At 45.0% G+C, this 16,766-nt stretch overlaps 1 protein-coding gene across 2 annotated transcripts in view; it reads right to left on the bottom strand.

Moving 5' to 3' along the window:
* SLC44A2 (solute carrier family 44 member 2 (CTL2 blood group)) overlaps positions 1-2,350 on the bottom strand; it is a 63,001-nt gene extending 60,651 nt beyond the window's left edge. The window contains exon 1 of one of the 2 annotated variants that reach the window (XM_081176405.1): positions 2,162-2,350. In XM_081176405.1, the coding sequence (XP_081032531.1) occupies positions 2,162-2,213 (52 nt within the window). In that variant the 5' untranslated portion in view covers positions 2,214-2,350. The remainder of the gene's footprint in view (positions 1-2,161) is intronic. The other variant, XM_081176406.1, reaches the window with a different exon arrangement.
* Between the last annotated feature and the right edge of the window lie 14,416 nt (positions 2,351-16,766).

Here is a 16,766-nt window from a genome sequence, read left to right as displayed (position 1 = left end):
AACAATGCAGCTACATAATAACATGAATCATTCCCAAAATGTAATGATTAAACGAACCTCTTACATATGCACCTTAAGTATGTATACAAACTCAATGAGAGGTGCGAGCTTGCTTTAGGCTATTGTATTTTAATATTCTGTTGGAAGCCGCCCAGAGTGGCTGGGGAAACCCAGCCAGATGGGCGGGGTATAAATTATTATTATTATTATTATTATTATTATTATTATTATTATTTTGCCAGGTAATCTCATTTCTATGAGGTCCAATTTGAGACAAACGCTCATGTCCTCATCACCACAAAAAGCCTTTTTCTTTTCTGATCTTTCATATTTATCAGAGTTGAAAATCCCTGTTCACAATATGCCATTAAGAACTGTAGAAGAATAGCCAATTCTTTTGAAGAGAGGAGTGGATACTGTTTCTGGTTGTACATCCACACTACTCAGAAATGTTTAAATGTTTCTTTGATCTCTCTAGAATCTTCCCCGTCACACTTGCCATCCTCTCCTGCCACACCCTTGGAGAACCACTGTTTTGCAGTAGTTTAAATCAGAAGAGAACTCCTTCAAGCCAGTGGGCAGAGATAAATGCCCTCCTCCCCCAGCGTTTCAAAAAAAACCTTGCCTGCTAAGACGCTTCGTCACCCACAAGCACTGCTGTTTTCACAGCTTCTGTCTGCTTCCTGTTTATATAGAGGTTCTCATACATCTCTGGCCAGAGGGCAGCCCCCTTAGTCTGTTGCAGGAAAGGCAACAAGGACTTTTGAGGCACCTGGATGCTGATTGTGGCGTAAGTTGCAGTCCATAAAGTCGGTGGTCCTCAAGAAATTCATGCCATAATCAATTTGCTCATCTAACGGTTCCAGTGGCGTAGCGTGGGGGGTGCAGGGGGGGCGGCCACACCGGGCGCAACATCTGGGGGGCGCGCTCGCACTCGCAGCTCTCTGAGTGCTAAAATCCACGGGTTAGGGGGCGCAAATTACTTGCCTTTCCCCGGGTGCTGACAACCCACGCTACGCCACTGAACGGTTCACAAGACTAGCCAGGGAGACCAGGAGACATTCCTGGGCCAATGGAGAATCAGAAATTGACTGAGACAAGAGGACAGTGATGAACACCCAAACAACAGTCAGCCCACCTCGCATTGGGAGGGAGCTGGTGGTCACAGGGAGATGAGAAAGTCCCCCCCCCCCGCCATAGGAGTCAACTCCTAGGGGCTGAGGTCCCTTTGCCACCCCCAATAAAACATTTGAGGGGACCGCTCCGCCCAAAAGTTCATGGGCATTGCCATTCAAATGGTGTGCATGTGCCACATCTTTGATTATGCGGGGCGGGGCTTACCTGGTCATCCCCCCCCCCATAGTTTATTCAAGGAAGTCAAGTTTTGAAATGTCAAAATGATTGTAAAATTAGTGAAATGTATAAACCTGAAAAGCATAAATAAAATTTCAAGTTAGCATCCCCACTTCCTATCCTGCCCCAGGTACATGGTACCTCAAGTCCAAAACAGGGTGCTACCTATAGACCCCTGGTTCCCAATGTGGGGCACAATTTGATTTTTAAGGGGGGATATTCCAGAATGAGTTATTAACCGTGAATGGCCGTTTAGGCTTCCTCCACGTGAATAGGACTTTGCTTTTTGAATAATAAGAATTGTATGTCTCAGGGGTGGCGGTGGGGATGGGATCAGGATTTTAGAGACGCTTAGGTGGGGCATGGCCAAAAAAGGTTAGGAAGCACTGCTATAGAGGGAAGCTACAAACAAAGCAATATATCTTCTCTCTCACCCCCCGCCGCCGCCCCCGGCAAAAAAAGAAGAAACCAGCACCCCCTTCTCCTTCCTCGTCGGGCCACACCTGTTACCTGGGAGAGGGGCTACGACCCATCCACCTGCCCTGGATTTCAGGTAGCGGGCGCCTGCCTATTTGCTGGAAGCAACGCCGAGGGGATAAGCCGGAGGCCGCTCGATCCCGTGGTCTGAGGTGCCACCCCGCCTTGGGCCGACGCCCTAGCCGGGCAGAGCCCGGCAAAGCCCCTCACAAGGGGCGGGCGCCATTGTCGCTGCGGCTGGCGGGACGGGAGGGAGGAAGGAAGGTCGCCGGTGCGAGCCCCGGCCCGAGGGATCCCTCCGCGCGCAATCTTCCCGCGCATCCTCCTTTACCGTAAGCTTGGTCGGCGTCGTCGGGCTCCTTGCCGCTCGGCTCGCCGTCCATCGCTGCCGGTACAGAGAGCGCTGCTGCTGCTGCTGCAGGCGCCGCCGGGGGACTGCGAGGAGGCCGAGAGAGGCAGCGTTGCCTGGGCTGTGTGGTGAAGTCAGGCCCACCCGACGGCCCTCCGCCCCTTTCCTGCTTCGGCGCGGCCGCCTTCCTGCGCTTAGCGGTCCCGGCGGGGCGGTCCCGGCGTCAGAAGAAGCGGGTCCGTTTGTCTTGCGCGCCCGCAGCGAGGAGGCGGCCGCGCCGCGCTGCGCGGTGCATTTAAAAACCCGCTTCGTCCCGGGGAAATGGCTCCGCGAGAGGAAGTGTGGGAGGAAGAGGGCCTTTGTGGGTTGCTGAGCCAGCGAGGTTGAAGCTCCCCTTCTCCACGCCACGACTTAGACAATCAATATCTTCTTCTTTGGAGATCACTCGTAGATCTTCTTTTGGAGATCACTCGTAGCCGGGTGATCTCCGAGGGAATTATGGTGCTGGAGGAGACTCTCGAGAGTCCCATGGACTGCAAGAAGATCAAACCTCTCCATTCTGAAGGAAATCAGCCCTGAGTGCTCACTGGAAGGACAGATCCTGAAGCTGAGGCTCCAAGACTTTGGCCACCTCATGAGAAGAGAAGACTCCCTGGAAAAGACCCTGATGTTGGGAAAGATGGAGGGCACAAGGAGAAGGGGACGACAGAGGACGAGATGGTTGGACAGTGTTCTTGAAGCTACCAGCATGAGTTTGTCCAAGCTGCGGGAGGCAGTGGAAGACAGGAGTGCCTGGCGTGCTCTGGTCCATGGGGTCACGAAGAATCGGACACGACTAAATGACTAAACAACAACAACGTAGCCAAGTCAGATTGTCTTCCATTAACACTTTTTTTACAGTGAGAACAAGAAATATACGCAATACTCAAGGCTGTATATACCGTATTTTTTGCTCTATAAGACTCACTTTTTCCCTCCTAAAAAGTAAGGGGAAATATGTGTGCGTCTTATGGAGCGAATGCAGGCTGCGCAGCTATCCCAGAAGCCAGAACAGCAAGAGGGATTGCTGCTTTCATTGCACAGCGATCCCGCTTGCTGTTCTGGCCTTCTGAGATTCAGAATATTTTTTTTCTTGTTTTCCTCCTCCAAAAACTAGGTGCGTCTTGTGGTCTGGTGCGTCTTATAGAGCAAAAAATACGGTAGGTCACTGAAGGATCGGCTTCTGTGTCAGAGAAAGCCCCAGCATGGCCTCAGGGAAACTGCCTTTCAGAAAGCAACCCCCTTTTTTCAATCACGCTGTAAGCATAAGAGGCAACTCCTAGGGGATGAGGCGTCTTCAGCCCCCCCCCAATAAAATATTTGAGGGGGCTGCCCTCCAAAGTTTTGATGGCCATTGCCATTCAAATGGTGTGTACATTATGCGATCGATTAGGTGGGGCAGTACTTACCTGCCCCCCCCATTTTTTAAATTCAAGTTGGCACCCCTGACTTTAAGAGTTGGTTACTTAGCAGGCATCCTTCCTCAAAGTCTGCTTGCCTAGGGGCAACTCTCCTCAGTTGATGCCATTGTGTGTTTGGTCTAGGTGACTAATATAGCCCTTTTTGCTCCAGTACAAATATTATTTAACTATTTAGAATATGTGAGGCTCCACCAGGGTTGGCCATACCATTAGTTACAGTGAGGCTATGTCCTCGAGCCACAAATGCTAAGGTGAGCCCACACTTCCAGGAAGAGGGAGGCAATTTTATTACCAGAAAGGAACAGAGGCACTTGGGCATCTTCTGCCTCAAGTGCCAAAATACCTTAACCAGCCTTGGGTACGACATAATTTGACCTGGGGCAGGTGGGGAGAGGGGGAGAGAGAGAGAGAGAGAGAATTTAAAGCCCTGTCTCAGGCAGTAACATATTTTGGGCTAGGTCTGCTGGCAGCCAGCGCAGCTGTGGCAAGATTGGCCAAATGTACTTCCTCCTCACAATATCTGTATGGCAGGTTCCCTTGCCCTGAACAAAAGCTCTTCTTGATATCAATGACTGGGGATCATGTAGCCCATTGGCCTTCCCTGGAAATTTGAGGAAAGAGAGTGATATTTTTAAAAGTATCTAATTTTCAGAACACAAGATGTAACAGCTCCACAACATAGAAACAGAGAGCTGATTTAAAATCTCTTGGATGTTTGTCTTGCACTCCGAGGCTGTTAAGGACAAGGAAACTCAACCACAGCACCATATTACTACAGACAAGCAACCTATAATTTCCTCCTCCAGATCCAGGAATGACTCTCAGAGGCTGGCAACAGGCCCTTTCCTCCCTGACAATTTAAATGGGCGTTGACTCTTCTGTGGTGTGAGCTTTTGCCTTTCATAGAATGTGCTGAGACCATTTAGGAATATTCTCTTCCAAGGATCAAAATCCATTGCTAGAACATAATTGTTTAACAGACAGAATCCCCCCTCTTTCCTTTGTTTCTTCTGAGCTTAACATTCTGAAAACAGCTGTATAGGAGAGCGAAGTATTCACAGCCCTCAACTCATTTGCAGAACACAGGTTTCTTAATGTGAAAAAGTTCGTACTTTCTAGAATAGCTAGGGAAATACACACTTTGAAGTTAAGGCTGCCATAAATGTTTAACTTGAACATGCCAGCCCCCACAGCCCACAAAAGCAGCTTGTTCATGCTGCTCACCTACCCCTCTAATTTATGTCTGATCTATGATACAGGACGCGGGTGGCGCTGTAGGTTAAACCACAGAGCCTAGGGCTTGCTCAGAAGGTTGGCGGTTTGAATTCCTGCAACGGCCAATAAAACAAGATGAGCACCACAACCCCAGAGTTGTCTGCGACTGGACCTAATGGTCAGGGGTTCCTTTACCTTTACCTTTATGATACAGGAAGCCAGGTACTCATGTATGCTGAGACTCTTTTAAGTAATCCAAGGACAAGCATGTAGTGGTGAATACACACAAGTTCTTTTTCCATAGTAATGCAAGCAAACAGAGATGTATTTTACAGTTTAAACCTCAGTTGCTGAAACAAATTAAAGCAAAAGCTGAGATCATTCTGGCCTATACCCTCTCCGGATTATTGCAGGAACTAATGTGCTCTGCCATCCAAAGGAAATCACACCCAGCAGCAATGAACTTGTAATTGCTCAGGGAAATACAGCCCAAGGCCACTCGAGTCCCGAAGGAAAGAATTTTCAGTTCAGCAACTTGGCCATCCCTTTTTGGTTGCCTATACAGACTGAGGCAAAGAAAGAAAAGAAAAGAAAGTTTGTGAGTTAGTTGATTGTTTTTGGTTTGTTCTTTGCTTTCAGGCTAGCTTCCAGAAAAGCAAGGCTCCTCCACGCCCATTCCCCAGCAAACTGTAAAAGATGTGTCCTCTGAGTATACATCTTTTGCTGCTTGGCTCTGCCTCCAGAAACTGCAAGAATGAGGACCTGCCTCCCTCAAAAGGCCAATTGGGTTCCACCTCCCAACTCAAAGTCGGCTCTGCCAAAGGACCTAGGGGCATTGCCCCAGAACCCACCCAGCAGTGGCGTAGCATGGGGGGTGCAGGGGGGGCCGGCCGCACCGGGCGCAACATCTGGGGGGGGCGCTCGCACTTGCAGCTCTCTGCCCCCTGCTAAAATCCACAGGTTAGGGAGCACAAATTACTTGCCTTGCCCCGGGTGATGACAACCCACACTACGCCACTGCCACCCAGGCATATTTCAAGAATTGGTGACCCTACTCCAGCCCACCAACTGAATAACAACTTTGCAATCAAATTAGAGCTTCTGGCTGGGAAACCTCTGAGTGCATAGCTTCTTTGTGGTGAACAGCAGACTGTACAACATTACCAGGCAAAGGAAGGCAGGAGGATAGAAGACTTACTTGGGCCCCTGCACTGAAAAGGAGGAGGGCAATACCAATGTACTTTCTGACAATCATATTTTCTACACACTTTGCTTTCTACTCTTGCTTAGATGAAAGTGTCATAGGCAGTGGCAGTTGTGTGTCTGGGAAACCCAAAGCAGCAGGAGATTTAGTCAGTGTGGTGAAAATGAGGAGGTTTGACCTTGCCTCTGCTATGTGCATTTCTCCTCAAGCCCCTCCAAATTTTCCCCAGCAGGAATCCTTTGTACTGTTGCTTAACAGAAAACGTTGCAACAGCCCTGCTCCTTCTCCCTCAGCTTCTTCTGTGCAGACTGCACCCACCTGGCTTTTAAAAAACAGAAAGCACAACAAATATGTAGTTCTATCCTTATGTTGCTTCTACATTAGATCCCTTTAACACTGTGGTAGAACTGATTTTCTGCAAAGCAGAATTATCACTGAGGTGACGCACCAGCAACATCCTTCTCCACAGCTAAGATTCACTTACAATGTGAATTCACAAATCAATCCCATCCAGGAAAGGCCATTTCCAATGCTAATTAAAAGTTTCCCCCTTGTAGGTTCACACAGCCTGTTTTATTGCTTTCCAATAAGCATGGGACGCGGGTGGCGCTGTGGTCTAAACCTAGAAGTTCAAAAGTACAGTGGTACCTCGGGTTAAGTACTTAATTCGTTCCGGAGGTCCGCTCTTAACCTGAAACTTTTCTTAACTTGAAGCACCACTTTAGCTAATGGGGCCTCCTGCTGCTGCCGGGCCACCAGAGCACAATTTCTGTTCTCATCCTGAAGCAAAGTTCTTAACCTGAAGCACTATTTCTGGGTTAGCGGAGTCTGTAACCTGAAGCCTATGTAACCTGAGGTACCACTGTACGTTAAAGTGCAAGTAGATAAATAGGCACTGCTCCAGCGGGAAGGTAAATGGCGTTTCCGTCACCAATAAAGTAAGATGAGTGTGGGCTGCAACCCCAGAGTCGTCCGCGACTGGACCTAACGGTCAGGGGTCCCTTTACCTTTACCTTTAATAAGCATGGAGGTGGGGGAATGAGTGATCAGTGGTTTTATTAACTGCATCTATTAATTGTCCCTGTCTAGTTTGTGATCTAGTTTGGGAGACTTTTTTGTTTTCTTTAGAAAAATAGCACTATTTTGCTAGGGAAAATGGAAAGAAAACGTAATGATGAGCAGAAATGAACATGTCTGCCTGCACACACGTAGCAACCAAAACTAACTTTCAGTAATGGGAGGCTGTGATGTCCCTGGGTTAAGAATCTGGATGGCTCTTAACTGGATTGTTGTTGACACCATGTCTGCTTCCACCCACATTGATCTTCTTCCTGAACTATTTAATATTATTTACAGTCCGGGAATAATAATAATAATTTATTCTTTATACCCCACCCATCTGGCTGGGTTTCCCCAGCCACTCTGGGCGGCTCCCAACAGAATATTAAAAACACAATAAAACATCAAATGTAAAAAACTTCCCTAAACGGGGCTGCCTTCAGGTGTCTTCTAAAAGTCAGATAGTTGTTTATTTCCTTGACATCTGATGGGAGGGCGTTCCACAGAGTGGGCGCCACTACCGAGAAGGCTCTCTGCCTGGTTCCCTGCAACCTCACTTCTCTAAGTGAGGGAACTGCCAGAAGGCCCTTGGAGCTGAATCTCAGTGTCCAGGCTGAACAAAGGAAGGATCTCAGCATTCCATGATTCATTATCCAGATGCTGGATAATTTAAAGTTATTAAACTTATTTAAAGTTGTTGAGAGCAAATTAATTCATCCCTCTGCACTTTCTCAGAGGCACTGTTGTTACTACTTCCCAAGACCCCTGGCAGAGCACTGCCATTGAAAGAAGATTCTGGTCCTGGGTCAAACTGATTTTTATTTTTATTTTTGCTTATGATAATATATAGAATGTTGCACCCCACTGTTATTCCTTATGTAATCTGTTATCACAATGTGAAGACAGCTCTTCCTACCAAAACAATGCCCGCCAATCCTTTTGTTAAAAAGAAACCTATGCAATAGCTTCTAAACCTACGCTATAATAAATAAACAATATACAATATGCATCAGTGTTTAATGAGAAGCAAACCATTTCTAATTTGAATGTACAGTACTTTCTAGCCATTGCAAATCCATTAAAGATGCAGGAAATCCAAAACATCATGTTAATATAATATGGAGAAATGTCCAGTCAGTTGAACAGATGTTCAAAGCATTGTGCAACCCTCTGCTGGTTAATGCAGCATATGACATGTGCCTGAAATGTTAATAATATTTGTGTCTTGGGACACATGGAACACACAGAGCAAGCGCAATTTGATCTTCTTTTAATCCATATAATAATGCAATTAAAATGAGAAAAGCGAGCTTTTAAATCTCACATGCTTAATCATGTTCAGAGCAATATATATATACTGTACTTAAGCTGCAGTCTTATAAACACTTACTGGGAGCAAAGCAGTGGAACTTATTTGCAAGCAGGCATGGAAAAGATTGAACTTCAAAATAGGCTTGATGTTCCTTTTATGCTCCTTTGATGATTTCTGAAGATCAGAAAGTTCAACCAGGTAACCAAGAGCCAGTAGCTACAGCAGACTGAGTGATCACATGTTTTGTTTTTGCTCACCGGACGACTCAGGACATGGTAATCCACCAGAGACAAAGGATTACTGGTGTGTGTGTGTGGAAATTAAAACTATAAGAGTAAAGTATGTCTTTCTAGTCTGCCTTCAGAAGGAGTCCTGTGCAATCTAATATTTTAAACAGACACATGCTGGTTGTTATAAGACGCTCCTTTATTCTATTTTGCTGCTCTTCTTTTCAACGATCAGCGTGGCAACAATTGTTTGAACCACCCAGACAACTAATTCCTTTCTTTAATCTATTTGTACTTCTGTTCTGACAATTCACTTCTGGAACTTGGTGGTTGTAAGCTAGAGCAATTCCAAACAGAAGTGTGTTTGGAGCAAAGGTGAATAATAACTACACTGCCTTTCCTCCCCAGGGACACAGGCCTGGTATGTACAGTATTATACATCCTGGCAGAAGTTGGGGTGGGAAGCAAGATTGAGTATGGTGTCCCACTCTTGAACATTTAAAGTTAAACTGGAAGAAAACAACAGAGGATTTGCTGCAAGTATATTCTTCAATATCACTAAGGTAGTATGGTACGGATTGGAAAATAAGCGTTTTTTTACAAAAGGATCTGTGCTTTTGACATGTATACATAATGTACAGTGGTACCTCGGGTTACAGATGCTTCAGGTTACAGATGCTTCAGGTTACAGATTCCGCTAACCCAGAAATAGTACCTCGGGTTAAGAACATAACCTCAGGATGAGAACAGAAATTGCACGCCGACAGCGCGGGAGGCCCCATTAGCTAAAGTGGTACCTCAGGTTAAGAACAGTTTCAGGTTAAGAACAGACCTCCAGAACAAATTAAGTTCTTAACCCGAGGTACCACTGTATAGGAATAGGAGGAATCCCTAATCATTCTTCAGGGCCTAGGGGTACATTAGGACATCTAAGAAACAGTTCTGGACACCATAAAATACCCATTTCACAGAAGACAGACCAATGATGCCCACATACGCACAATAACAAGCAAAACACTTGCATGCACACTCCAGAACAATATCTAGCTCGATTTTCATTCTGGGAGACTGGAGCATGGTTTACCCACAAGCTGTAACAAGACGATGGCAAGTGCTTTTGGAGAAACCATTAGAAGGCCAAAAGCAGGTAGTTCCGTCATTCCATTTGGCAACACTGTTAAGGAGAACTAGATGTTCCCTTCTTATATTGACCCGTCTCTGCTCTGCAACGTATTGCTAGAAAACTGCGCGCTATCTTTGAAATATGATTCTGTAAGCTTACGAAACTGAATTAGGATAATTGTATTTAAAAAGAGAATACATTTTGTGTTCTGCTTATCAAGGGGAAGGAATTGAGAACAGCTTCTTCTGGCCCCCAGCCCCCATTTGCTAGCTTAGCTCCCAAATATGGAGAAATCATTAGAGCAAATCATAGCTTGATACTGAGTCACAGTGGAGACTTGTGCTTCGTTCTTCATGCAGCCATAGTTAAACTATGGAACTCTCTCCCACAAGAGGCAGTCATGGCCACCAGCTAGGGTGGCTTTTAAAAAAAGGACTAGACAGCTTCATGGATGAGAGGGCTATTGGTGGCTCTGCTCCGCTTCCACAGCTGAAGGCAGCAAAGCTTCTGAATACCAGTTGCTGAAAATCACAGGTGGGGCATGCATAGGCGCTGACTCCATGGGGCCTGAGGGGGCCCGAGCCCCCTCAAAAATTCGTTTGGGGGGCTCTGCCCCCCCAATAATCTCGGGCGCCCCTCCAGCAGAGGGCCGCCGCCGCCCCTCCCCCAGCCCAAAATGCACAGGGTTGGGCTGCATGCCTCCTGCCCTCCCTCCCGAGCAAAAGCTCCACCCAATTTCCTTCAGAGCTGATTAATAGGCACAGCACGCTCTCCCCTATTCGCTCACGAGGAGGCGGCGCCACTTTATCTGCATATTCATGAGCTTATTTATTATTCATGAGCTTTCCCGGCCCCCCCCCCCAATATTTTTTGTAAGTCCGCGCCCCTGGGGGCGTGCATTGTTCTTGTGCTCAAATCCTGCTCCCTGGTTTCTGTAATAAACGAAAACCTACCCTTATTCCCTTATGAGGAACACAAGAGCCCTTATAGAGTCCTTTGCAGGCTCTCCATCGCTCAGAGAAAAGAACAGAGGCCAACCAGAGAAGATTGAGAAGCAAATCAGCTAGTAAGGCTGATCTTTATTGAACTGTTGCAACAGGGTGCTCCCCTCACACGCCGGAGAAGGAGGAGGACCCAGAACAAAAGTGTGTCCACCCATATATAGACATTTTAAATTGCCTGCCCTGGAGTCCAAGACCACCCCCAGACATATCATACACACATCACAGAAGGGGTGTAGCTCAAGACCACCCCCAAGACACATCATACCTAAATAACAGAAAGGGCGGTCTACAACAGAAATCTGAGTGCGTTGTTTACCTCCTGTTTGGGAGGTTACCTGTTAATGCTTACCTGATTGGATTACCTGGGGAGCCTGGCCAGTCTTTTGTAATGATAAATACTTAGTTCCTGAGCCAGATCACAGGCTCATCCTATTCAAACGCAGACATACCATTAAGACAGGATTTGTGAAGGAAAAGACAATGGGGAGTCTTTTCCATTTTCCTTGACCTTGCAGAGAAATCATTTGGTCAGTTTGGGAGTCAAAATGGTTTTTGGGGCTATTTTCCTGTGCTGCTTCAGACATGTGGTTTATATATTTATGTACATGTTTGTTTGGTACATTATGAACATTTATTATATATATAAGACCTTAATTTTTTTATTTCATTTACCACAGATGGACCACTGGCATGATCCAGCAGGCTCTTATGTTCTTATATACTTAATTGAGACTCTGGCTGTTAGGGCTACATAGAAAAGAGCCCTGCTGGAGCAAACCTAGGTCTGCTTCCAACTGCAGCCTACCAGATGCTTCGAAGAAGCAGCTCCTGAGCAGGGCATGAAGGCAAAAAAACCCCCAAACCCTCCTTCACTGTCTGCATGCTAGCAGCTGGTATTCAAAGGCCCATTGCATTTGGACCGGGAGATTCCATTTAGCTCTCTCTTTCTGGAAAATGAAAATATTTATAATTGGCTTTTCAAACATCCAAAGCAGCATTCATTTTTTCAGTGCAACAAGGCAAAATTATAAAACAAAGCTGAGAGACAGCTCAGTAGGTAGAGCTGCAGACTCTTGATCTCAGGGTTGTGGGTTTGAGCCCCACGCTGGGCGAAAGATGCCTGCATTGTAGGGGGTTGGACTACAAGAACCTCACGGTCCCTTCCAGCTCTACAAGTCTGTGATTCTGAAAGCAGCAGACAATAACCCCAACCCCAAACTCTTAAATCAACCAAACAACAGCTATTAAACAGACCATTGTATTTTAATATTTTGTTGGAAGCCGCCCAGAGTGGCTGGGAAAATCCAGCCAGATGGGCGGGGTATAAATACAGTAAATTATTATTATTATTATTATTATTATTATTATTATTATTATTATTATTATTATTATTTTAAGAAGACTTTAACTGTCAACGTTTTAATAAGCCCCTGCTGTGCAAAGTTTGATCTATAGATTTCTGCATGTCAAGCTGGCAATCCTACACGAGAGGCTCAAAGCAATTTCTGGGTCTTCCTGTTGATATTTTACCCTAAACCTGGCAGGGCCATTTGTAGCAGCTTTGGCCTGTGTTAACTTGCTACCATGGACTTGCTCCCAGTATGTGTGGTTTTCATGATTTTACCAGTCAGTCCAAATCTTGATTTTGGTTATACCCAGAGTCTGGGCTGTAGCAACAAAAACAGATTTCTTCTCTTCTGCGACTGTGCCTGCAAACTGCTAGCCAGCCACTGGATCTTACTCATACTGTGTAATCTAAGGTGATTAGGTGCAGTGTGAGGACAGGGCTCTTTCTGAATCTTTAGCAGGTGTACAGAAGATGGTACCTGGGGCATATAGTTGGTGCTTGTCAACCAATGGGGATGGGGGGGGAGAGAGAAATGTGCTGGACAGCAGCTTTTCTGCAGAAGTTAACACACGAAGCTTTTTCACAGCATGGAGAAGGAGCATTCGCCAACATCTGGCAATCAAGCTGTTGTTAGGGTTTTTTGTTTTGTGTCCCCCCCCCCTTAAATTTTGTGCTATTCACAATAAAGGAGTGAAATGAAAGATATCAGAAAAAAGAAAAAAAGAACAAAGAAAAAATAAAGAAGTAAAAAAAAAGGATCATAGGTGAACATTTTTTTAAAGTAGATAAGTTTTCACTATACATAGTCGTTTCCCATCTATATTTATATTCAATTGTATTATTTCATCTTGTCCTTATCTACCTTAAAAAGTGTTGTTGTTTTTAAAAGACTTCCACCGTTTGCCTTACGTGTTTTTAATAATCCGTTCGTCAGATCCTCTGTTCTTCATATTTTCCCTTTGGATTTCCTTAATGTCTCACTTTGTATTTTTTATATTATATTTTTTATATTATGCACAATATTTTTTTATATTATTATATTATATTATATTTATATTTTTTATATTATGCACAATATTATTCTAAACACAAGCAGATTTTTATAGTTGAGCCCTGGTTTTGTAAATAATCATTTAAGAACTCCCATTGCTTCATAACCATGGTTTTGGATTTTCTCCTTATTATATCCGTCAGTTTTGCTAGTTCCAGGTACTTGCAAAGTTTCCCCAGTCATTCTCTTTTTGTTGGGATGCTGTCTTCTTTCCAATAGCTAGCAATCAAAATTCTTGCCATTGTTGTCACGTATAGAAATAAGTTAGTTTTATCTTTTGGGATATCTTTATCTAAAATTCCTAATAGATATGCCTCTGCCTTTTTTGTGTGATGTCCTTATCAATTTTTTTATTTCGTCGTGGATCATGTCCCAAAAGGTTTTAATCTTTGGGCAAGTCCACCACATGTGGTATAATGTACCTTTTGTTCTTTTACATTTCCAACATTTGACGTTGTTCCTTTTATTTATTTTTTCAAGCTGTTGTTAAAAGGCACAGGAGCCAGCTGGTGGGGACTGGTTTTAAAGGTTGGCAAGCTTATTTGGCAGGTGCAATTTGCCATGTAAGGGTTAAAAACACAAACACACACAACCTGATCTTCCATAATAGGCTTATCAGGTGCAAACAGGAAAACTGCCCTGCCACTTTAGCAGTGTGTGTTAGAGAACAAAGGAAGGAAGGACTCAGGACTGCAATACCTCAAGGACCGCCTCTTTCCATGTGAACCTACCCGGACCCTGAGATCATCTTCTGAGGCCCTTCTTCATGTGCCGCCTCCTTGAGAGGCGCGGAGGGTGGCAACATGAGAAAGGGCCTTCTCTGCAGTGGCTCCCTGTCTGTGGAATACTCTCCCCAGGGAAGTTCACCTGGCGCCTTCATTATACTCCTTTAAGTCCCCAGGCAAAAACGTTCCTTTTTAACCAGGCCTTTGGTTGATCTGATTTACATCCTATGCCCTTTTAAAATGTGTTTTTTTTGGGGGGGCTATTGGGTTGTTGTTTTTATTATTGTATTTTGTGATTTTAGATCTTGATTTTATTCTGTGAACTGCCCTGAGACCCCCGGGTATAGGGCGGTATATAAATCCAATAAATAAATGAATAAAACAATAAATAAAGTGGTGTTTCAGCTGGATCTGCTCTTCACCTGATCCCCTTGCCTACCCCCCAGCCAGTCTCCAGAGAAGTACAAGAATCCTGTCTGCTCCAGGAGGTGGGAGGAATTGAAAAGGGCTGGGGGAAGGAGAAAGCACAGGTTAAGAACATAAGAAGAGGCTGCTGGATCAGACCAAGCGCCCATCTGGTCTTGCATCCTGTTCTCCCAGTGGCTGTCCTGTGGGAAACCAGTGAGGAGAACATGAACACAATAATAATAATAATTTATTATTTATACCCTGCCCATCTGGCTGGGTTTCCCCAGCCACTCTGGGCGGCTTCCAACAAAGTATTAAAATACAGTGATCTGTTAACCATTAAAAGTTCCCTAAACAGGGCTGCCTTCAGATGTCTTCTAAAAGTCTGGTCATTGTTTTTCTCTTTGTCATCTGGTGGGAGAGCGTTCCACAGGGCGGGCGCCACTACCAAGAAGGCCCTCTGTCTGGTTCCCTGTAACTTGGCTTCTCACAGTGAGGGAACCGCCAGAAGGCCCTCGGCGCTGGACCTCAGCGTCTGGGCAGAACGATGGGGGTGGAGACGCTCCTTCAGGTATACAGGACCAGAAGGCCCTCGGCGCTGGACCTCAGCGTCTGGGCAGAACGATGGGGGTGGAGACGCTCCTTCAGGTATACAGGACCAAGGCCGTTTAGGGATTTAAAGGTCAGCACCAACACTTTGAATTGTGATGGGAAACATACAAGAGCCCTCTCCCCTCCTGTGGTTTCCAGCAACTTGTGTTTGACAGCATTGCTGTTTTGAGCTGTGCAGGTAGAGCATAACCATCGTAGTCCGAGGATGGCACATAAAGTACCAGGACCCACAAAGAGAACACAGCATCTTTGGCTGTGTGACAGTTATTCATATCCAACCTGAAAGCATGCAAGGAGCTTTTTTAAACAGTAATCCTCCATCCAGGCTTCAGAGGTCCTTTGTCCAGATTTTCTGGCCTTCTGCACGGTCTTCTTGTTGCTCAGACATAGCATTACTTGCATTGCCTGCAGTGGAGGAGTTGTGCACATTCCAGCTGGGATTAATCCTAAGTCTAGCGCGCACACATACACACAGAGTTCTCCCGGCCTCATAAAGCCTGGCATTGTGTGAAGGGCATCACTGCCTCCACTGAAATATCACTCCCATGCAGTCATCGCTGTCGCCAAAGCACAATGGAAGGCCTGCCATGTCCTGCCTCGTCAGCTGTAGAATTCCAGGCGGCCGGCTGCTTCTCCCACATTCACCCACCCCAGTCACAGCGGCTTCTCTGGGCATTGCCACCAGCAACACACAGAATCCAGCTTACAGCTAAGGGGTGGGGAGAACATCAGCACTATGATTAGCGTTTATTAAATTATTATCTTTTTAAATACCTAAAGGTATCCCAAGCAATTTGTTCAGTCATAAAATCATTTATTTATTTAAAAAATGTTTTTCCTCGACTGAAGCGCTCCTGGGTACAAATACATTGAGAAGTGAAAAGGAAGAGGAGTCAGAGATACTTCCCGATGGATTTGTATTGTTGGGGGACACTGTTTTTATGTGGATCACTCTTCTTCCTCTTCCTCTTCCTCTTCTTCTTCTTCTTCTTTATTCAATTTGTATACTACCCTTCATCCCCCTTCATCCGGATAGCACAGGGTGATTCACAACAGAAAAAAACAAAATGAGAATACTAAGTGCATAATAAAACAAAAACCAATAACTCCCCACAAGCACATTTAAAAATGCTACTACAGTCATACCTTGGTTTTCGAACAGCTTAGTTCTCAAACGTTTTGGCTCCTGAACGCCACAAACCCAGAAGTGACTGTTCCGGTTTGCGAACTACTTTTGGAAGCTAAACGTCCGATGGAGCTTCCAACTGGCTGCAGGGGCTTCCAGCAGCCAATCAGAAGCTGCACTTTGGTTTCCGAACATTTTGGAAGTCGAATGGAGTTCCAGAATGGATTCCGTTCGACTTCCAAGGTACGACTGTACTGCGGCCCATGTTTCGTTAGCCCAAAATTTGAAAACGAGCGAGGTCCCAACCAAAGAACAACAACAACTTAAATTGACAGAATATGCACAACTCACAGACTTAACATATAGATTAAGAGAACAAGAAGAACATACGTTTAGAGAAGATTGGAAAACCTTTATTGAATATATGGGAAATAAGGGTGTACAGCTGAAAAAGCTGGCAGCAGCAGTAAGATAAATTCAACAGTGTAAATAAGTTTTGATGGATGTAATAATGGAATACTGAATGGTATAATTTCTGTAAAATATGCAGGAATTTATGATATGTAAAATGAACCATGGAAAGAGAAGAAGGGAAGTCATGGATATCTTAAAGATGTAAAAATGAGTATTTTAAATTGTAAAACAGAAATGTTAATAAAAATTATATAAAAAATAAAATAAAAAGCCATTGAATGTTAATCAGCCTGGTTGAA

Source organism: Podarcis bocagei (assembly GCF_964188305.1).
Source record: "Podarcis bocagei genome assembly, chromosome: 17".
Taxonomy (NCBI): Eukaryota; Metazoa; Chordata; class Lepidosauria; order Squamata; family Lacertidae; genus Podarcis; species Podarcis bocagei.
The sequence above is the reverse complement of the archived record's forward strand: the minus strand, read 5'-3'. Positions and strand labels throughout refer to the sequence as shown.